This window comes from Asterias rubens, chromosome 6 (genome assembly GCF_902459465.1).
Source record: "Asterias rubens chromosome 6, eAstRub1.3, whole genome shotgun sequence".
NCBI lineage: Eukaryota > Metazoa > Echinodermata > Asteroidea > Forcipulatida > Asteriidae > Asterias > Asterias rubens.
The window spans coordinates 11,451,280-11,474,530 of record NC_047067.1 but is presented as its reverse complement, the minus strand read 5'-3'; the positions used below and the strand labels follow the sequence as shown (position 1 = coordinate 11,474,530).

The 23,251-nt window shown below is 39.7% G+C and overlaps 1 protein-coding gene across 1 annotated transcript in view; it reads left to right on the top strand.

Annotated features, from left to right (window-relative positions):
* Positions 1-13,538, top strand: part of LOC117291579 — a 43,699-nt gene extending 30,161 nt beyond the window's left edge. The window contains exons 3-11 of the mRNA XM_033773391.1: positions 657-790; positions 2,140-2,258; positions 3,704-3,749; positions 4,687-4,805; positions 7,209-7,275; positions 9,772-9,891; positions 10,918-11,006; positions 11,964-12,693; positions 13,096-13,538. Coding sequence (XP_033629282.1) covers positions 657-790; positions 2,140-2,258; positions 3,704-3,749; positions 4,687-4,805; positions 7,209-7,275; positions 9,772-9,891; positions 10,918-11,006; positions 11,964-12,693; positions 13,096-13,194 — 1,523 coding nt within the window. The 3' untranslated portion in view covers positions 13,195-13,538. The remainder of the gene's footprint in view (positions 1-656; positions 791-2,139; positions 2,259-3,703; positions 3,750-4,686; positions 4,806-7,208; positions 7,276-9,771; positions 9,892-10,917; positions 11,007-11,963; positions 12,694-13,095) is intronic.
* The last annotated feature ends 9,713 nt before the right edge of the window (positions 13,539-23,251 follow it).

Sequence of the window (23,251 nt, the reverse complement as noted above, 5' to 3'; positions counted from 1 at the left end):
GCAAAAGAAAAGAAGAGGATAATAATAATGACAATAATTAAAATTCTACTCAATGTTTTTGTGTTTGTTTCTTAAATGATTACATGTGCATCACCATTGAGTTTAATATTTTCCGAAATGCATTTTGCCACATGTTTGGTGTAAAGAAATGCTTATTTGGAATAACTGACTGCTGCTAAGCAGAATTAGAGGATGACGGTGTAACTATGAATACAATACTGTTTACAGTGACTGACCTCCTCAGCAGGAAGTGACAGTGTATTCTAAGAAGTGTTGCTTTTTGAATGTATGTAAAGTTCAACCAGTATATTTGCACTGTATCAAGCTCTTAGCTAAAACAGCACTTCCAGGGCTGAATTTCATAAAAGTGCTTGAAAATTGTGCTCACCAGATAAGGATTTCTCACTCAAATATTTAAAGACTTCAGGCGTGAAACTTTTTTTCATACATCTGAAAGCACAAAAATGTATGCAACATGGGTGTTTTTTCTTTCATTATTCTCTTGCAACTTCAATGACCAATTGAGTCCAAATTTTCACAAATTTGTTATTTTATGCCTAAATGTTGGGATATGCCAAATGAGAAAACTGGTCTTTGACAATTACCAAAGGTGTCTAGTGTCTTTAATATTTGTTTTCTTTCCCCCCTTATTACAGATCAAAGCCCCAGTGTACCTATAAAGGACCAGCATAAAGCCACGGATGCCCTCCTGTGTGAGGTGGTCAAGAGACTCGGGGCTGAGCTGGAAGGAGGCTCCATCCAGTGTAAACTCCAAGAAACAGAACTTGAGGTAAAGACAGATTTACATTTGACTTTTCCTTCCTGGTAGAAGCTACTTGTCATTTGAATAGTCAACATAGTTAATAGTTGAACAATTTCAGGTCTAAGAGATGTTAAATTTGCATCGGGGATAAAGAATATTAATTTTGGTTTTTACCCATACACCGATGTGTGTTAGCATTGTATACTCAGTACTTTCCTGAGTTCTGTGAAAAAATATCACAGGCATGTTACTCTGGTGGGATTCAAACCCACGACCCTTGCAATTCTAGAGCAGTGTCTTACCAACTAGACTACCGAGGTTGCTCGATAGCTAGATGCAGTTCGAATCCTATGTTTTGGCAGCGGGTACCGCAATGATATAATCTCTTCACATCTCTTATATCGTTGCGGTACCCGCTGCCAAAACATCGGATTCGAACTGCCTCTAGCTACCGGGCAACCTGGGTAGTCTAGTTGGTAAGACACTGCTCTAGAATTGCAAGGGTCGTGGGTTCGAATCCCACCCGAGTAACATGCCTGTGATATTGTTTCACAGAACTCAGGAAAGTACTGAGTATACAGTGCTAACACACATCAATTTCAGGTCTGATACTTCACTTCCATGCCCCTCGGTCATTGCCTTGGTGCCCTTGAAATGGCCAGTAGAAGTTTACAATTTCTTCATTTGTCCTTTACAAAGGAGAAAGTGCCTTGGTGGGAGCAGCACTGTGTACAAACTAAATTAGTGAATGAGCATTACCGTCTTGGTCCCTCACAAATCCCAATTTGGACACCGGGGGTGAAAGTAAGCAAGTTGTGGTGATGCATTTTTCTCACACAGCATTCATTTAAGGGTCTATGTACTTTTTGTAAGACAAAAAACACAATGTTCACAGATTTACATTAAACTTACACAGTTTGATGATAATGATAGTAGAAAGCTTCCCTGAAAATATTGCTTGCTGAGGTGCTGTAGTTTTTGAGAAATTATAAAAAAAAATGTAATGAAAATAATTTTTGTCACGGTGATCATGAGACAAAAATTATTTTAGCATGTAAAAACGTATTTTCAACTACTACTAATGTTTTAAGGTAAGCTTTCTACTATCATTATCTTCAAGCGGTGCAAGTTCAGTGTAAATCTGTGGACATAGTGTTTTGTGTTTACAAAAAGTACCAAAATCCTTTAAACTGTCCCTGGCTCTATGCTCCCGGTGTGCTTGCAAGGTCCAACAACTAACAGGCTCTAAGCGAGTGCCTTGACCCTCAAAGGGAACGATTTATACACCTGGGTGAAGTGGAGCCCGTTATGGTGACAATTTATCTCTTCTCTCAAACATCATTTCAAACGGGTTAAGTTTGTTTTTCTACATGCAGGTTTGTCTTCTGTCGAGACTAGAGCAGGTCCTTGAGGTGTGCATCTTGAGGCTACAGGGCAAAGTCTGCTCCCTGGAGTCTTTGACTGCCCTCTCTGTTGTCTTCAACCCAAACATCAGGTAAGAATAAATCCTAGCTCAGTGTGTGCTTTCCACGTGCACAAACGTTGCCAACATTTGCGCCTGTTTGCCAACAATTTCGAGTGGACGGAGTTGTGCGCCGCCATCGTTAGCGAATGTAGTATCTATAGGCAAACTCACTTCTGAGGTGTGGGTGAGTGGTTTTAAAATGGTGGACAACAACACGTTAAACAGACGATATTATTTTCTTGTAATGAACATAAAGTGTGAAGTTGAAATAATAACTTAATTAGTTGATGTCCGTATTGTACAAAAGAGGATTCAAGTACACCTTCAATACAGCAAAAACCAACATTACAAAAAAGATACGTTTGCGGTGTTGCCATCTTCATTACAGAATGTCGCCATATTGCCACGATTACGCTATTGGTTGCAATCTGTTTGTGAAAGAGGAACACACTCCTGGTTTTCACCCGGATTTTAAAAATTCTGTTGAGTACCAGGATGTTAGATCTTTTAGCCTGAACCATTCACCTTGCTGAAAGCTGCATAATGCAAACAATTAGTTTGTTTGTTTGTTCGTTTAAATGACTTCCTCGTCAAGGAAATTCGGCAAACTCCCACAAGGGGATATAAACAACAAGCTGGCATCAGCCAAACTCTCTCATACAAACATTCGTTTTACATCTATGATTATGAATTACACCGTGATTCATTCACTAGACGACAACACTTATTCTAGTCACTGTGAAATCAGCGGTTAGCTTGGTAGGATTCAAACCTGACGCAGTTATAGATAGTCTGCCTACAGGTACAATTCAAGGCAGAGGCCGCCCTTATCTGCGCTGGATAGACAATGTCACAACGGGAAGTGGTAGAAGCGAAGGAGAGCTGAGATGAACAGTGGTTGAAAGTCCTGCAGTCAAATCACTAGTGTTTCAAAACCCTGCCTTGTGTGGACCTCTTTTGGTCCTTAGGTCATCGTTTGTGGCCGCCTCATCCTCAAATTGTAATGGGCGGCACCAGGAGTCGCAATCACCTGGTCTTTTTCATAATCGCTGCTCTTCTCAGCTCTCCTATGCTTCTACCACTCCACTTTGTGACGTTGTCTATCCAGCGCAGCTTAGGGTGGCCTCTGCCTCGAATTGTACCTGTAGGCAGACTATCTATAACTGCGTTAGGTAGGCCTCCCTGTCTCATCAGATGAGCGCACCACTTTGCCGTCCTTAGGTTCAAACTTCCTGTGCAATGCTTGCCCACAAGCAAGATTTAACAATTATGCAATAAGCCCAAATCATGTGGAAGCCCCTACATGTACATGTACAAGTTAAAGTTAGCAACTCTTGAGGATGTAATTAGTTTTTTGTAATTTTCAAGAGAACAAAAACGGCTTTGTTTTGTTTAGTTTTTCAGGAGACTAAGTGGGTTTTCTTTTGAGAAAATTTGCTATAGGAGTCATGTTCTTGATTCATTATTATTTTCAGCTTCAACAGGCTGGAGACTTGGTCTTCCCGGTCAACGTATTCCAAGGTAAGCACTGAATGGGAACAACTAAAACATCAGAGGGCCTTCCACGGTTGACATTTTTTTACACAAATCTGTCCACCAGCACTGATAGACACTGATTCATAGATTCACTGCTATAGACACTGATTCATGCCAGACCAAAGCACACAGAGGAAGGATTTGAATTAGACAACAGCCTTCATCAAGCCTCCTGCAAACAAAGACTGTTACAAATTCTCCTTCCTCCCAAGATCATTTGCAGAATGGAACAATTTACCACAAGATATCAGGCCTACATGCTTCGTTTTTGAAAGGGCAAGGGGCACCACGGCATGTTCTCCTTAATAAAGGGCACCCTATGAGGAAATATTGTAAATTTCTACTGGAGCACCAAGGCACTAGGGGGCATGGAGGCAATCGCCTTCGTTGCCTCCATGAAGTATCACTCAGGCCTGAGATATTCGCCAAGCACCAACTATTGGTATTTTTAAGGGAAACTTCAAGCTATGAACTCGGGTAACTTCATCAGAGGGGCCCACTTTATTTAAATTGTGATGCTCAGTCACCTGCTTATGAACATCCCGATATATATCAAGATTATGCAGTATTTCACCAGAACCTGTTGAAGGGGATGATTTGATTGATGATGTCATCATGGTCATTAAGAACAACATTACCACTTTCTTAAGACTTCGCAAACGGACACTTGTGCACTGGTGCATAACATCCATTTGTGTTGATGGTGTGGCTATTATATTGCGTCATTGACATTATTAATGCCCATAATCGGTTTTTACCCTTTTGCAAGGCTTATTTTTACCATCTTTTGTGTAGATATTTTTTTTCACAGAACTCAGGGAAAGTACCGAGTATACAGTTTTTAATCAGTGTAAGGATAAAAACAAAAAGGGGGCTTCAGTCTACCAAAACCTTAACTACAGCTTATTATATTGCCTTGCAGACTTCAGTGTTGGCACAGTCCATTAACTACTTCGGCAGCTACGATGGATTTGAATTGGTGCGACGGCGGTTACGCAACGCCCGGGACCTGACTATTGCGCATATAGCCGCTCTACTAAGGTGAGTAGCGAATCATAGGTCTTGTGTCCCGACCTCTATCATGGAAAACACACACACATGTACACTCAGGATGGGTCAATGAGCAGCGTTCTTTGTACCTACTCAAATGAAATCATTTGTCTTTAAAGCGGCTGGTTTAAATCCCTTCAGAAAAAAAAGTTCCACATGAAACGTGAACATCGCTGGCCTCACAGTCTTCAGATTGGGAAAGAGGACTCTTGAGGGTGCTATTGTGACATGTTGTTTTTTCTTTGGGGGGGGGGGCGGTTGCCATTTGTAAAAGGAATATCAGGAGGGTTGCTTGTTGTCTGTCCAATCAACATGCAACATTTGATGAATGTCAATCTTTATGTAGATCAGTGGTTTTTTATATCTTTATTTAAAGGAAATAATAACCCCAAATTTCTCTGACTTTATTGTTGATTAAACAAACCAAGTTGGGTGACATAGACGGCCGGAAGTTAGTAGAACACTCAATTGTGTTAACATGTGTTTTTTAAACCCAACTCAACATTTTCTGCTAAACAAAATACCTCCCCTGATTTTTTGCTTTTTTCCAACAAATTCAGCACTGTGTCTGAGTATTTGTGTCAAATTGTTACAAACAGTAGCTAAATGTATCTTTTTTTATTTTGAAAAAAACTTGGGTAGTGACAATGTGCTCGAAAGGTCTGTAAAGGCAGTGGACACTATTGGTAATTACTCAAAATATAACCTTACTTGGTAACGAGTAACGGGGAAGAGGTTGATAGTATAAAACATTGTGAGAAACGGCTCCCTCTGAAGTGACGTAGTTTTCGAGAAAGAGGTAGTTTTCTACAAATTTGATTTTGAGACCTCAGATTTAGAATTTGAGGTCTCGAAATCAACTTCGTGTGTCAAAAGTATTTTTTCTTTCATTATATCTTGCAACTTCAACGACCGATTGGCTCAAATTTTCACAGGTTTGTTATTTAATGCATATTTTGAGATACACCAAGTGAGAAGACTGGTCTTTGACAATTACCAATATTGTACAGTGTCTTTAACTGGATCTCTAGGGCATTTTCCAAACCTTGTATTAGCTTCCAGCTCAGGGTTCAAGCTCCAGGCTCTGTTTGTTATTGAGGTAACGCGTAACAGACACACTGCTCCAAAACCCATGGCGAAGAGTCCAAGCTTAGATTTACAAAAGGCCCTAGATCTAGGCCCTTTAATCTCAGTGTTTGTCTCTGTATTGAACATCCAGGTCTTTGCTGCCATAGTGATGAGATGTTTGTATTTTTTGCCTTTTCTGTGTGTAAATCTTAACCCTCAAGAGACATGTATGCCCTGCTGACAGTATTGACATACAGTCACCAGGGATATGGGACTCTTAAATTGTGGAGCTTTATTTCATTTTCTGCTCTGTGATCACCTCTTTGACATTTAATTCGTCAACTTTAGAAGTCATTGCTTAGGGACTGCTTTGGGCTCTTTGTTCCCACCTTCTTTTCTTTTTGGTAAAAAACATTTGGATTTTGAATGAAAATGCGTAGGTGTTGATTGTTTTTATCGAAAACTAACTTTAAGAATGTTAAAGGGTAACGATACATTTAAGCCATGACAGGAATCCCTACTCACTGTGAATGAAGATACGTACATGTAATTTACCTTCAGAAGTTTCAGCTTCATTAGTTGTCAAGAGAAAAAAAGAAGATGAAAAACACAGAGCAATGTTTACAGGAGAATCACGTTAATCCGTTGTCCGTGCTAAAATAGTTTTTATTTTATTTTTGGGGTTGAACAAAGAATTGACTAGAGTGGGATTCGAACCAACGACCTCCGGATTAGCGTGCTGTCACACTGAGACGGAAGTTTGTTTTTTGAAATTGTTCACTCATTTTTCAAAACTACAGCACCTCAGCAAGTAACTTTTTAGGGAAGCTTTCTACCATCATTTTGTTCAAACCATTTAGGTTTAGTGTAAATCTGGTAACTTTTGTATTTTGTGTCCTACAAAATGTATCCAAACCCTTTAAAGGCAGTGGACACTATTGGTAATTGTCAAAGCCTTCATAGTTGGTGTATCTCAACATATATGCATAAAATAAAAAACTTTTGAGCTCAATCGGTCATCGAACTTGAGAGATAATAATGAAAGAAAAAAACACCCTAGTCACATAAAGTTGTGTGCGTTTAGATGGTTGATTTTGAGATCTCAAGTTCTAAATCTGAGGTCTCAAAATCAAATTCGTGAAAAATTACTTCTTTCTCGAAAACTATGGCACTTCAGAGGGAGCCAATTCTCACAATGTTTCATACCATCAACCTCTCCCCATTACTCGTCACCAAGAAAGGTTTTATGCTAATAATTATTTTGAGTAATTACCAATAGTGTCCACTGCCTTTAAAGAAACTGTATTTCTGTATTTTATTTTACAGACCCTTTGGTCAATGCTACCCACAGCTATCAGCAAGTACCGTGAAGGGATCGTTTCTACCGACCGTGGTAAGTTTGGGCTGTGGTCAGATAAACAGAGAGAAACCTTTGTAATTATGAACCTTTTCTAGTGTCAACAATCGTAATGTCGCTAAATCTCGTGAAGCTAATGTCATCATTTGATATTTATTGCCTCATATTTTGCTTTGTGTACTTTTTCAATTAGTAAGTTGGTTGGCTTGAGCGGAGTTCTATTTCATTAAAACTGTTAAAGGCACTGGTCATTTTCAATAGACCAGTAGGCCTATTCTCACTTGGTCATATACATAAAATATAAATATGTGAAAATTTTGACTCAATTGGTCATCAAAGTTGCAAGAGAAAAACGAAGGAAAAAACACCCTTAATGCAAAAATGTGTGTTCTTTCAGATGCCCCAAAAGGGTTCAGGCCTGAAGAAGTCTTTTAATAATTGAGTGAAAAATGAAATTACTTCAAAACGTCATAAGTAGATAAAGCCGCTTTGTTGCAGCGTGGATGTATAACAAAGCAAACTCCCACAAATGACGTCAGCGGCATTGTCCTTTGACGCCCGCTCTCAACGGCAGAAGTGTTTTTAGTTTTTCAAAAAACCTTTAGGTAGGGGCCTGATTTTTTACTTGATAATTACGAAAAGTTCAGAAGTGTACACATATCAAAATTACATTAAAATGGTGAACAAGTGCATTATAAACAAGTAAAAATACCATTTCTGTTGAAAACATTCCGCTCAGGTAGCTGTTTAATGCATACATGCTCAGGGGGTACGCCAAGTGAGAGTACTGATCTTTGACATTTAACAAAGGTGTCCAAGAAGCGGTCAACGGTTTTGACCCTCCACCTGCCCTGGGTGACACCCCATAGCCCCTTAAAGACACCCCTCCAAAGAGCTTCCCCACCCCTGGTTATAATTACCATCTGATATTCAATTTCACACTACCCCCGTGGTGCGTGGCTACCCATACATTAACCGAGGGGGTCCCATCGGAGAGAACTGCGAGAAGGAATGGTTTGTTTTGTTCCAATATCCACCTGACGCCCCCTCTATAGCTGGTAATCTGTATTGATTAGGGGAGTGAATCGGCAAAGCGTTTCAGGCAGTGGATGCCATTCAATAGAGAAGTCAAGGTGGTCTTAGAATTCAATGGCTATGTTTTTAAGACTTAACATTTTTGTGGCATCACACCAGACGGACCAATTATGCTTTCTTTTTGGGGGGGCAAAACGGTATTCCTACATTTGTTCATTTACAGAGGCACTGGACAACTTTGGTAATGTCACATGGTGTTTTCCAACATAATTATGCACAAAATAATAAATCTGTGAAAGCTTTGACTCTAAGTTTTGACAATAATGAAAGAAAAAAACCCCTTGTTGCACAAATTTGTGTGCTTTCAGATATCTCTAAGACTTCAGGCCTTATTTTAATAATATCTGATTGAGAAATTACTATTCTCAAAATTATGCTACTTCAGAGGGACTCGTTTCTCACAATGTTTTAAACTATCAAAAGCTCTCCATTACCAAGTGAGTTTTTATGCTAACAAAAGTAATCACCTATAGTGTCCAATGCCTTTTACAAATTTGTTTTTACTAAAAATTAAATCATGAATGTATACTGAGTGATCAGTCTCTCTCTTGTAACTCATATCGGTCATTGCTCTTGTAATGTTTGATTGATTTATTTTTCTGCGGGGGTGGTTGGTGGTGTAGATAAATGTAATTATTTCAAATTGAAATGTGTATGCACAACAGCCCCAAAAAGTGTTTACCTCAACTTTCTCCTTTTGTACATCTCCTCTAGTGTGAACAAATATTTTGCACCTGTTCTGTAGAGCGCTCTACTTAAAAACAATTTGAAAAAGATCTTTGTAAAGACGTGTTTGATTTCCTCTGGGGTCTAAAGCAGATACACCACCAAGCAAAATGCATAAATAACCGGTTAATAACCTGTTTTAATTTATAGCGCTTTTCACGCCCGAGGGGTGTCTCAAAACATTGTTACTCTGGTCACTGGGCCTTACATCAGTCCTTAAACCATCTTGGCTCCCTGGGAAGTATACAGCCTGTGCTGTATACAGCCTGCACTACTCGGGTTGATTGTAGGGTTGGCGAATGCCTGTTTTAATGTTGCTAAGCAGAAATGGATCTCCAGCTAAATTTCTTTTGCAATTTTACTTAGTCACAGGGATGATGAGAAATGTTCAGACTTGTAATAGAATTAAGATCTGTTTATGTCTGCTTGCTGAAAAGCGAAGCTGTTAACTCTTTTTAAGTGGTCTAGTTTGTAAAATACTGCTCTAGAAAAGTCATGGGTTTGAATCATACCCCAAGTAAAATGTCTGAGATTTTTTTCTCAAAAGAACTCGGGAAAGTACTGAGTATACTGTGCTAACACACATCAGTGTAAGGTTAAAACTAAAATTGATATATTTATATTCCCCAATGCAAGTTTAGCATAAATTAAATCTTGAATACACATTAATGAGCTTTTCATCATGTTTTTGTTTCGTTTGTGAAAATCCAGGATCTTGTATGTTCTCACCTGTTGTCGTGTTCTGATCGTCAACTCTTCCAGCAGGATATACCAGCAGGGGAGCTCCCACCGTGTTTAATTGGTCCACGTGCTGCCTATGTTATAGTCGAGGTCAGAGCTAGGTTTCAGGAGAACGAATGAAAAAGTGTAGATTTGTGTAGACCTTTTGTATCGCAACGTCACAGCCGAAGGTTTTGCCAAACGAGATTGGAAAACTAAAAGCCATACATGTAAATGCAAAGTAAAAGAAAATGGCCACATTTTGTAACAATGTCAACTTGAACTTGTTGGATACAAAGCAAACAATCGAGGGAGATATTTATTTAGTTAAAAGTTTCCAAAAATATTTAATTTGGTAAGAACAATTGGATACTTTGCTAACATTCGCAGGTTATTTATCAAAAGTTTGGTAGTACACTTGTCATAATTCTTCACGTATGATACTGTTCTCAGACTTGAACTGTTTCCCCAATGACCATTGATTTTTAAAGTAATGGTGGGAAATATTTATGGGTCTTCGACAGTATCAAATTTAAAAATGAAAAAAAAAAATAATAATAATCTGGCATTTTGACCCTAGCAGAGTCTCTTTATTCATTGTTTATCCCGTGCTTTATTCTATGTGCTTTCTGACTCTCTATTCATGTATTTCCACTTCACTGCTTATGTTACACTTAGTTACCTACCTGTTCATGTTTGTTGTGTTGTCAATTAGCTTAGGGAAAGACTCTGCTAGGGTCGAAACGTCAGGTCATTAGATGTTTAGCTGCACATTCCGCGTGAACGTGAACGTGAACGTGAACATCAGAAAATTGTGTCGGTAAAATCTCAAGATTTTAGCATACGTGAAGTTACCATTTTTTACGACAGGTATGAATGTACGCGCAGACGCCATACGTGAGCATGCAATATGCCCAAAGTGGCGACGTCACCTAGAAACAACACAAGTTTTTGACGTTCACGCTAACATTTTTGCTCGCGTAACGTGCAGCTAAACCTCGCTATTAACTTTTTATTGCATTTATAAAATGGGTCCTTTTGGTTGTTAAGCAGTTTGCAACAGCTAATTCTATTTTCTCAGTAAGAAATTGACACTTTCTTTTTGTTGAAACTTTGGTTGACTTGTTTGTTATTCAGTCTGTGATGAACCTTCTGTCTGTCGTCAAATCAGAAGAAGTGGATGCAGAGGTCAAAGTGCAATACTGGCAAGAAACAATCCTCACCAGGTAAGAAGCAGAGTGGATCTTCGGCTCAGAGCAGAAAGGATTAAACCTGTGTTCTCGTTTGACTTGTTCGTCTGCTACATTTGGAAAATTACCCCGGCTGGCTTAGCTTTAATTGTACCGTGCGTTCCACCTGGACTTATATTCCATGACGTTTGCATAGTGTTTTACAGCATGGGCGCGCTAAGTTTACAGCCAGGAGCTGTTCCCATTGGACTTTTTAGCAGCTTGATTATTTACCATGGCTGTGCGGATGTCTTCAGCAATCTCTCGGTCTGTTAGTTTTAAATCGTGGATGCCGTAAGTTGACAGGGATGTCAATGCACCCCATTGGATTCAGTTTTGTCATTCTACAGAAAAGTCGCGGTACTTAGAAGAAAGAAAAAAAAATAGTCCATTAGAAACATGGCTTTATGTGACCTAGAGAGACCCAGTCAGCCCCAGAGCAGAAAGAACTGACTTACAAATACCCAGTCGGCTTTAGAGCAGAAAGGGCTTTTATCTTATTGTGTGTGTCCTTTTTGCTTTGAACAGGGTGGTTGTATGTAGGTCTTTGTTAAAGTCTTTTCTGCATGAAGCCAACAGGGGTTTTCTAGGTCTTATTAGTTCTTTCTGCTTTGAGCCGGGACATGAACCACCCTGTTAGTTTTTTATTCAGGTTCTATTTCTGTCATCCCAAACCCTAAAACAAAAGACTGTGCTAGTGTCACATTTTCAAATGTTGAGACACTTTAAAGTGTGTGATATTTTTTTCTTCACCGAACCCAAGGATTTCAAAATTGTTTAAATATCAAATCTTGCATGTGTATATCTATACTTTTGGGAAATCAACAAAGATAAGGTGACGGGAAAATGATTTGACCCCCCCCCCCCTCCCGATTAACGTGCTGTACATGACTCTGAGGGAATAATTAAGATTCAGGAAAATGCAAACTGGTTTTTCTGTATTCTTGCCCACAGACTGAAACATGCAACAGAGGATGACGCTATCCCCATGGCGAATAGATCTGAGCCCCAAGCTCCGGAATCACATAGGGATAAACTAATCTTCACAGCGGAGCCAAAGATATCTAGTGTGATGGAGGCAGATGATAATGATAGTGCATTGCATCAGGAGACCAAGGAAGAGGACATGTTATCCTCATCTACCCAGGGTGACGCCACGGTGGCGCAGGAAGCCTTCGAAGTGGACGTTGTGCCCATGAGCACCTACGCCAACAGTGATTCCTCGAGTGATCACTGCGCAGCCAATACGTTGACTCCGACGTGTAGGACTGTTATCCCACAAGAAGTCATCATCCATGAACCTTACCACGATGTTATCCCAGTGGGTACAATGGCGTATCAGAGCGATACCCCGGCGGGGCCGTCGGTCATCGTCGGGATCGGGACGCTGCCTCGGCGGAATGACTCCAGTGATAGCTCGTCCCTGGTCTCCTCCGTGCCGCACTCGGCGAGTGAACTCGGCAACGTCTGCAGGGTGTGCTTCGAGGTGGAGATCTCGCCCAAGAATCGTCTGATTCGACCGTGTCGCTGCGCCGGCTCGTCGGCCAGCATTCACCGACAGTGCTTAGTTAAATGGATCCATATCTCTGGCAACAGACGCTGTGAAGTGTGCAATGCGCGCTTCAGCTATGTGCCCTTTTCGGAGCGGATGCGTGGATTCATGGAGAAGTTCAGACAGAACAGGGTGAGTATTCCTGCAGAGAAATATGCTCAAAATTGAGACAATCTTTTGTGTGAATCAAGAAAAATAGAGAACATCTGTAGAACGTCGAGTCCAAATTTTCACAGGTTTGTTATTTTACGCATATATTGACATTTACCATAGGTGTCCAGAGGTTGATTTTCACAAAGAGTTAGGACTAGTTCTAACTTAGGGCTAGTCCTATGAGGTATTAAAAACTTAAAGCTAGTCCTATGTTAGGGTGAGTAACTCGTCCTAACTCGAGAAAAGACTAGTCTTAACTCTTTGTGAAATCCCACCCAGTGCCTCTGAGGGCTTGTTGAATTCTCTCATTCCAGACACATTTTTGTGCTCTTTTCTCTAGAGTTTATACACCTGTTTATGTTTCTAGTATTTTCTTTGCAGAGATGGCGCAATGCAGCATTTGCCGTCCTCGTTGGTCTGGTCGTCATTCTCTACCTTATCATTTTTGCTGTGTTTCCGGGTGGCATCATGAACGTATAGCGCACTCAACGAGAGTCGGGAGAAGAAGAAAACCAAGGTACAAGCTGTAAATATATACAATGTAAGGCACACAAATGCAATCTCAGACTGAACTAATCAGCTACCTGATTCCTCAACAAAAACGAATTTTGAAGAAAAAAAACTGTCGGCGTGTCTGCGTTCAGATTGAGCATCTGTAGCTGTTTGCTTGAGCGGCATTGTTAAGTCATGTAAGTGAAGGCACAGTGTAAGCGTTTATCCGAGCATGGCAGGGGCTTTAAGCCAGGCTTTTACATTCAAACCGCCCTCTGTTGACAAAGCACTGTACACGTCATGTTTCGCCGGGCAAAAAGACGCACAGTCATGGTAAGATTGTGTATACTTTCTAGCTGGCTGTGTTTTGGCCGGCGGTATGCGCACGAATCATGTGATGGTGTTCGAGTGACGTCAGAGGTCACATCATCTCTAGAGCTGCCCTTTAACATGGAAATCAGGCCTGATGGCCCAAACCGTAAGGAAGAAAATGAAGAGGCAGGGAACTACGCACTCAAACTGACAGCACCAGACTCATGACGGGATACTTGCTGAATGTACAAACATGAAGTTGTATGTGAACTAGAAATGTCAAGATTGTTGTCGCGTGTCATAATTTAAAAAAAGGTATTTTCTCAGTATGTGTACACTTTATAAAAACCAGTGCTGTTGGGCTGATTAGGATCTTTAGTATGTCTAAGGGAAGGCATGAATAAGAAAAACTCAAAGCTTTACTCATAGAAAAAGTGTACTCATTTGTATGCCTAAATAACTTGTTCTACCCCCTGCTTTTCTATTATCTTGAAAACACTGGTAAAATTTGCAATTGTTTAATTAAATATTGTTTGTAATAGTATTTAACTATTTTTCCAGATCAGTCTGATGGTCTGTGAAGACCCTGTAAGTTGTGCTCAATTAAGCATTTTGGAGACTTGTACTTGTGCATAAATATTAATAATAGGCATTTATTGGGCGGTTTTAAACATTGTATCGAAGAGTGTATCCGATATCAGCTGGTGTGATTGGGCTTCCTGCTTGTTTCAAGATCGGTTTATAGTCAGTTGCGCGATAGAAATCTTGACGCGGCGATCATAAAAAACACAGTTAGTATGCCTCAGCGATTACTATAAACTGTGAAGATTTCCATCGCACGACTGATTTTAAATCAACCTTTTCAGCTGCATAATCAATTTTGCTCAAGCAACTCTATGAAATTGGACCTTAAGGTTGATAAACAAAATCAATGGAAGTCCTGACTTTTCTTCTGTTCCAAGTCTACTTCTTTCTTGGGACTGGAGACATACATTTCATATCCTCAACAGTTTAGGACCTGATACAAGTTATAAGAGATGCTAACAGGACTCGGGAAAGTACCGAGTATACAGTGCTAACACACATAGGTGAATGTGTAAAAAACAAAATTAATATTCTTTCTCCCCGATGCAAGTTTAACACCTCTTATATCGTTGTGGTACCCCTGGCCAAAATATAGGATTCGAACTGCCTCTAGCCACCAGGCAACCTAGGTAGTCTAGTTGGTAAGAAAATGCTCTAGAATTGCAAGGGTCATGGGTTCGAATTCCACTCGAGTAACATGCCTGTGATATTTTTTTCACAGGACTCGGGGGAAAGTACTGAGTAAACCAGTGCTAACACACATCGGGGTATGGATAAAAAAGAAAAATTAATACTCTGATACAAGTTGTTTTTCTGCCTGGCTTTTTGCTATTTTGTATACCTTTTTCCATGAGCAGTAATGTGCTATGCCGACGTTAAACCAAAAACATGTTATTGAGCTTTTACTGACAGATTTCATTTTGTAATTATAAAAAATAATTGGTTTGTACGTACAGGTATGGGCTAGCTAACAGCTGTATAGATTTATGTATATTTAAAAAAAAAATAACCGTTGTGGAAATACTGTATATAAATAGTAGCATTTGGTTTTAACTGCGCTTTAAAAGTCTTGATGATAAATTCAAGGAGTGTAAATGAACATACTATAAAGTACTAATTTACTTACCTTCTCGAGGCTGTATTTTGCTAGAGGTTAAGGTTAGCTCAGATGTGCGGTTTATTATAAAATAAATATATCGTTACCGAATTTGACTTTTCTTTTTGTAATGATATTACCCGGTGCAAGGAGTTGTAGTGTTGTGTATATTGCCGTCGATTTCACAAAACTCTTTCCTAACTTAAGACTAATCTTAGGACTTGGGGCGAGTCCCAACCCTGCACTGTAGCATGAAGACCTTAAGATAAATCCAAAGCTAGGAAGAGTTACTCGTCCTAACTCGATATAAGACGAGTCCTAAACTCTTTGTGAAATCGACCCTTGGTACTCGTCCTAACTCGATATAAGACGAGTCCTAAACTCTGTGTGAAATCGACCCTTGGTGGATTACATTACCGTGTTTATGGGACAAGCGTCGATGACTGTTTTTAAAGCGTTTTTTTTTGGTAGTAGTTACAAACATTGCTTACAGTTGCACTACAATAAGGGCAGCAGGAATTACATGTATGAATAGGCTGATTTGACACAGGCATTGTCCAGCGCTAGAATTGTGGGTGGGGGGTTGGGGGGAATCCACAAGACCATAGGTCTTGTAGCTCAAACATTCAGTGGACTAGGAATTTGTTTCTTTCAAGTATGTACATGTTGTTTTAATGTGTCTTTTCTGGTGCTTAGCATTATCATACTTACTTCATTTTTAAAAAGTTGGAAGGTACAGCACTCTGCTTTATCAACGAGGCTGGTTTAAAGTAGATGATACCCATAGGCCATGCCTACATCATTATGGACTGTGAAGGGGGTAACCCAGTTTCCAGCCCAAGGAGTAGGTGGCTCCTAGTGGATGATACCCATGCCTACATCCTTATGGACTGTGAAGGGGGTAACCCCGTTTCCAGCACCAGGAGTAGGTGGCTCCTAGTGGATGATACCCATGCCTACATCCTTATGGACTGTGAAGGGGGTAACCCCGTTTCCAGCCCCAGGAGTAGGTGGCAACAGGTCCCCGAGGACAGTTGATTTGGGTCGATAGCAATGTAGCTCTCACCTTGATGTGGCCGTCCAGCCTGCAACGCGTCCAGCCTTGTCAGCTAGGCGATATTTCATGAAAAAACAAAATTATACCAACTATTACTGTACTTTCCTATGCAGCATGTTTGATGTCATGCTGATAACTTACAACTTATTGCTACAATATTTTCATGCAATCTAGTAGACAGGTTCATGTAGTAAGTAGAGTGTGTGATTCCGTTGTTCCTGTTCAGAATCCAAATTGACATTTGTGGGGTTTTTATTTTTCTGAGATTACCACTTTTTCATGAGAAAATGTACACCTAGAAAGACATAGAGGCCTAAGGCTCGGTCCCACTGCAGCGATAACGATAACGATAACGATGCAAAGAAAACGCATTCCATTGGTTGAATGAGCGTGTGCGTATTCTGCGTGGAGCAATTCAACCAATAGAATGCGTTCTCTTTGCGTCGTGACCGTTATCGTTTTCGTTATTGCTGCAGTGTGACTCTGCCTTTAGACCATGTTTGATGTTTGTTCTTGTATTTTCACATTCTGTCAGTTCCATGATGGCGTTTAAGTCAACAGACTGTTATGATTTTGAAAGCAACAAAAGCTGTATTGGTGTAAATTCTACCTGGGATTGGCAATTTGACTGAGGTAGCCACAGATAATTAATGACCAACCTGTACGCGCAATTGCTGCACCATTGCTGCACAATGCACAGCTTATTGCGAAGGGGCGGGCAGCCTAGAGCAAGTTCGAGTGTACACAATGGTTTACTAAAGGTTGACCATTTTGACTCGAACCCAGGCTGGTCGACCCATTGGTTGACTACTGTGGTCGACCATTTGGAACCAGCCTCGAGCCCATGGTTTCTTCACTGGTCCCAACAGCATGTTCCATTCTAACATGTGGTTAGCGCAGAAGGGAACCAGTGACACTTTAGCGAAAAGGTGGACGGTTGACTAGACTACGAACGAGTCGTTCGGGTGAGTACGTCACTGCGCATGTGCGTTGCTAGTCTGTGGTCGACCACTGGTGGACTAAATGTGCGCACTCGAATTTACTCATAGGTGTTATACATAAAAACATGCACAAATCATTGTAATGTTTACCTGCTGTGGTATTCGGTTGTATTGCTCAATGATTTACAGAATTAGGATTTGTCTATACAAGACAATAGGAAATCAAGCTTCAATATTTCATTGAGTTGGTCTGAGCTGGTTACCTGCTAAATTGATGTAGAAACATGCACATGGTTATGACTGGTATCGCATTCATCTTGATATTTTTTTGTGAGAAAAAAGAAGAAAAAAAAAGAAGAAAGAATTGTATATATATTTGTTGGCACAGCAGGCAAAATTTACATGAACACGTATCGGCTTGCAAATTGTGGTTCCGGCCGATATGCTACAGCTTGGGTATGCGGAGAACCCTACATACATACATGTACAAGGATTGAAATGGAACTGGACAATGGCCAGGCTAGTTATTTTCTCTATCTTATCAGAGAATAGAGAACTGAAATTAATGTCAATTGGGAAGGAAAATGATGGACTGTTACTTGTACTTGTACTTTTTTTGTCATTAATGTAATGTCTAAGCCTTAGCGCTCTGTATTTTGCTGCAGTATGTACTTTGTATATTTGACCATAGGGGAGTATTTATCGCATTATGTCTTTCTATAGTTGTGAATTACCAAACTTGTTCGTTTTTGTTAGTGTTTTTTTTCTCTTTTTTCTCTCACAGTTGAACATGTATGTGATCGCATTAATGTTAATTCTAGTAGAGATTTGTTTTGTACGAGGATGAGTTTGTAAATTGATTACCTGACAATTAATAAGTAACTTATAAACAAGTACATGTATCTGAGTTGTAGCGGTCCTTATTGCTCTGTTTACCTAACACGTGTTGTGCCATGAGTTGGCTGGAAACTGGACAAGTATAGATGGTATTGTTTGAAGCTTTGCATGGTGTTGAGACATATTAAAGATGCTATGTCAGATTTTTGGCCCAACACGTTAAAAAAATAGATTTTTTTGAGTGAATAGTATTTCAAAGAGTATCAACCGCTCTAACACAAAATAGTTTAACTTTTACTTTTAATGGTCAGGAACCATGACAAATATTTAAAACGTTTCTTATAAAACACATAAGAATTGGTCACGTGATATATTGTCGGGATCCTGACAAAAACTAATGTTGAGCACTTTATTTCACTGCTACTAATAATTGGCGGACTTTTTCGAGCAATGGCTCAAATGAAAGCTTGTAACTTTCTCGACCCCCATAAAAATACCTATTGAATTTTAAATCAAATTTTTGGGGTCAAATCGGCAAAAATATGACATAGCATCTTTAAGAAGAAACTATAAACGAATAGTAAACTTGCGGGTACAGCCATGTGTAAATCTATTAGGGCGAGTGTTGGCTCTGAAAAGAGCCGGTTGGGTCTCGACGTTTCTCCTGAAGACAAGCAGAGTATACTGTTTGAGACGTCGAGACCCACATGAGGGCGCTTTCCTTGTGTCACAATAACAGTTTGTCTTCTTTTGGCTGCATGTTTTGGGGTCGTTTTTTTTGTATCAATGGCCGAATAAACAACAGTGTCCGCAAACTTAATACTCTATGATCAGTTAGTACAAACCTTTTGAAAAATTTAAAAGTTCCAATGTTAGAGAGATGATTTCTGACTAGGGTGAGTTTACAGATAGCCTTTACATGCTATCATCGGCAAATAGTGTATATAAAACAAAATAAGAGCCATTTTTGCAAATAAAATTAAAGGTAACTTTAATATCTCAAAACGGAAACGAAACTGACATTGCTTGCTGGATTTTTTCAGAGGCTCTAGAAAAGAACACTAGAATAATTTAAAGTGATTATAAGATAACCACATATAAAACTTAAATTCAACTAAGTTATTACTAACAAATGTTACCCAATAGAAGCAAACAATAAGCATCCACAAAAAAAAACTTTAAAAATGGGAGCACCTACATGTATTTCAATGGTACCTATTGATCTTACACAGATTTTCAACATGTGAATTGGCAGTTACATGTAGGTTTATAAAACGTATTGTAAATTATTTGAGTTGATTTAGTTATTCTGTAAAGATTTTGTTTCTTAAATCACCCTCAAGTTTCTATCAAAAATTGCCGGTAAAAAGTGATCTACTGTTTACTGTCTTTTTTTTTTTGGGGGGGGGGGGGTGGAAATTGGATAATAATTAGTACTAAATAGACATGTACCAATCAGTTCCAATTACATGTACTTTCAGTCAATTGGTACAACGTTGTGTTTTTTGTGAAACAGAATCCTGTCTAGGATCCGAACCTAATCCCCACCGAAAACGACACCAGTCAGTTCCAGGCGCTAAAATGTTCTCATTGTTCTTTTGTCGATACAACTTGTTTCTTTGTTTCTGTAATATTTTGTTTGTAAAGACTTGTGGAAGAAATACATGTATAGCAGAAAACCATAGTACTGAAATAGAGTTATAGGAAAGAAAAGGGAAAAACATCCTTTAGAAATGTTCAGTTAAATGTTTTGTGGTTGGGTTTGAATGGAGTTGAACCTAAAACACTTAAAACCTTGTGTTTTTGAGTAATTAATCGGGAAAAAGGAACATTACAGGCAAAGTTTACCTTTGGTGTTTGAATACGATTGATTGTTTACATCCTATAGAAAATTTACCCAGGCTTGATACTTCACAGAGGCAACGATAATAATCTTTGATCAGTTTACACTCCCAATAGCTGCACCTATCTTGCCCTTTCAAAAACGAATCATACAGGCCTGTTAAATACCTTTGAAAATATTCGTTTCAAGAGGTGAGCGCGATTTGGAGATATCGCCGAAAATCTGGAGCGAATATGTCCACAAGGGAAGAATAATCCCCAATAGGAACGACACATTCTGCGAATTCTGAGTAATGGGGAGAGGTTGATAGTATAAAAACATTGTGAGAATTGGCTCCCTCTGAAGTGATGTAGTCCTGAGAAAGAAGTAATTTTCCACGAATTTGATTTTGAGAATTCGGATTTAGAATTTGAGGTCTCGAAATCAAGCATCTGAAAGCACACAACTTCGTGTGACAATGGTGCAACAAGGGTGTTTTTTTCTTTCATTATTATCGCGCAACTTCGACGACCGATTGAGCTCAAATTTTCACAGGTTTGATATTTTATGCATATGTTGAGATACACCAACTGTTAAGACTAGTCTTTGACAATGACCGATAGTGTCCAGTGTCTTTAATAACTGTCTTGTGTATACATGTACTAGGCTTATCATTAACAAGTTGTTAAAGATAATGTTATTTGAACATGTACCTGCCTATTTTGTTGTAAGCGTTTGACATGCTTAGGTAAGGCTAAGAGTATTTGTAATTTTTGTTTTGCTGAATGTTTCGTGTGACACCACACAGTGTTTACTGTCAGATAACACAGTTTGTTCATAATGCACCAGTGTTATATTTAAAAGTTTCTTTTAACTTGATGAAATATGTATACAGTGTTATTGGCATGATTATAAAAACTAATTATTTGTTTTTTTTATGATCTGAGTATGTGGATATATAGATAAAGATAACACAAGTAAAAATGGAAAGCAAACTGGTCTCTAAGAGCTTTTACTGGGTTGTTGCAAATCGTTAACAACTTTTTTTTTTTTTTTTTTTTTACATACAACAAAAAGGGTTACCACTTGTTAAAATTAGGCAATTCTCTGAAAGACATGAAAATGATATTGGGACAACCGAAAATACAGGCATGATATCAATGTGATTATTTTTTTGGGAATTACTTATGTTTAAGTCTATAGCCTCATGTAAAATGTGCATAAGGCTATGTAGTCTTTAGTAAATTTTGCTCTAAAATGTGCACAAGGCCTTGTGTAACTTTGCTAAAAATGTGCATAAGTCTTGTGTAAATTTTGCTCTAAAATGTACATGAGGCTATGAAAAATGTTCTCAAAATGTGCACAAGGCTTGTCTTATGTAGATTTTGCTAAAAAATGTGGATAAGGCTATAGTCTGGTGTCAAATATGCATAAGGCCATATGCTCAAAATGCGCTCCAGGCTATAGCCTTATGTAAAATGTGCTAAAGCCTTACATATGTAAAATGTCTTGTGTACATTTTGCTCAAAAATGTGCATTAGGCTGTAGTCTTGTGTACATTTTGTTCAAATATGTGCACAAGGCTAAAGTCTTGTGTAAATTTTGCTCAACATTGTGTAAAATGTGCACATGGCTATAGGCCTTGTGTAAAATGTGCAGTAAGGCTATTAAGTCCTGTGTACGTTTTGCTCAAAATAGTGCATAAGGCTATAGCTTGTGTAAAATATGCATTAAGGCTTTAGTCTTGTGTAATGTTTGCTCAAAATGTACATAAAGCTATATTCTTGTGTTAAATGTGACCATCCACCACCAATGGGCTGTAAAGTTGACACTTTTACTGTTATGGGCTCAATGCATTTTTGAAGAGAGTGTGTAATCAGCTTTAAAATGATACCATCCACATTTAAATCAGACTTTTCTTGACGAAGTTATGATTTCTCAAAGCCACCTACTTTTTTATTCAGATTTCTCAAAGATTTCTTGAAAACCCAAACAATTTAATAGGCTCTGCAATGTACAAGTGCAACTTTACAGCCCATTGGTGGTGGATGGTCACAAATATGCATAAGGCTATAGTCTAGTGTTAAATATGCATAAGGCTATAGTCTTGTGTTAAATATGAACATGTCAAATTTTGCATAACCATGTGTACAAGGTTATAGCCTTGTGAACTTGTCAAATTTTGCACAAAAATGTTACAAGGCTATATATTGCCTTGTGAACATATCAAATTTTGCTTGAAAATATTTACAAGGCCTTGTGTACTAAGCAAATTTTGCTTGAAAATGTTTACACTGCATGCCCTGTCGGTGGAGGCAGGACAAATCCGATGAGAACCAGGTGGCGTCTGCCTAGTCCTCATGACCGGCTTCCTGACCAAAATTCAGTCCAGCTCCCTCACGCCCCCGGACATTTTTGTCCCGGACATCAAGTCCTTTTCATCAGAGGCAAAGGATAAACTGTGGTGCCCCGTCCGAGCACTCAAGTGGTACATGAACGAAGTGATCTCGTACGGATTATCATAAGCTTTTCATCACAACAACATTGCCCTTTCGGCCGGCGTCGCAGTGTACTATTTCCCGCTGGATAGTTAACCGCCGTCCGTTCCATTCCGTGCCGGGCGGCTGGCCGGCGACCGAAGATCCGATTCGGGCGCATGACGTTGGGGGGTTAGCCGCCTCTTGGGCTTTCTTTCAAGGTGTACCTTTAGCGAACATAACCAAGGCGGCCTGCTAGAAGTGCCCTGATACCTTCTCCGAACTCTACCTGAAGGACGTCCTCCAGGCAGACGGCAGAGCTGGAAGAGAAGTGCTGAAGACGGCCAGTCAAGTCAACGCTAAGTGGTGAGTCCACTTTCCTCTTATATACATGTAATATTACATATATTTCTATGTGCATTTGAAATTTAACGAGGTGTACATGTACATATTATGTTTTTATCCCATAATGGCGATACCCCCCTAAGTTCTTGCGCACAACTCGCGGGCCGCCAGGGCAGCGCGCGTCGTTTCGCGGTTCCACCGTTCTGGGCCGACCTGTTGATTATGGTGCGTTCCTCTGCTGCGTGGCCCGCCTTCGGGCCCTATGGCTCCCGCTTGCCTGCGGGTGAACACTGGGCCCCCCCATTTGGGGTTCTTAGGCACGCCCTGTGTCCTACGCCCCTGTAGACATACGATAGTTTGCGTATACCCACCGCCTACTTGGTGCGAGTCTACGCAATTGTAGTATTCGCTCTACAGGTAAGTAGAGTGAAGTAGACCCCCACCCGACTGAAGTGTGGGTGGGTCTACGAGCGAATACTTACCTGTAGAGCACCCTCCCTCCTTCCCCACTATACAAACTCTTGAGTACTTCGGCGTTTAACGCTTGATGAAAAAGAGGACGCCGACGTGGTA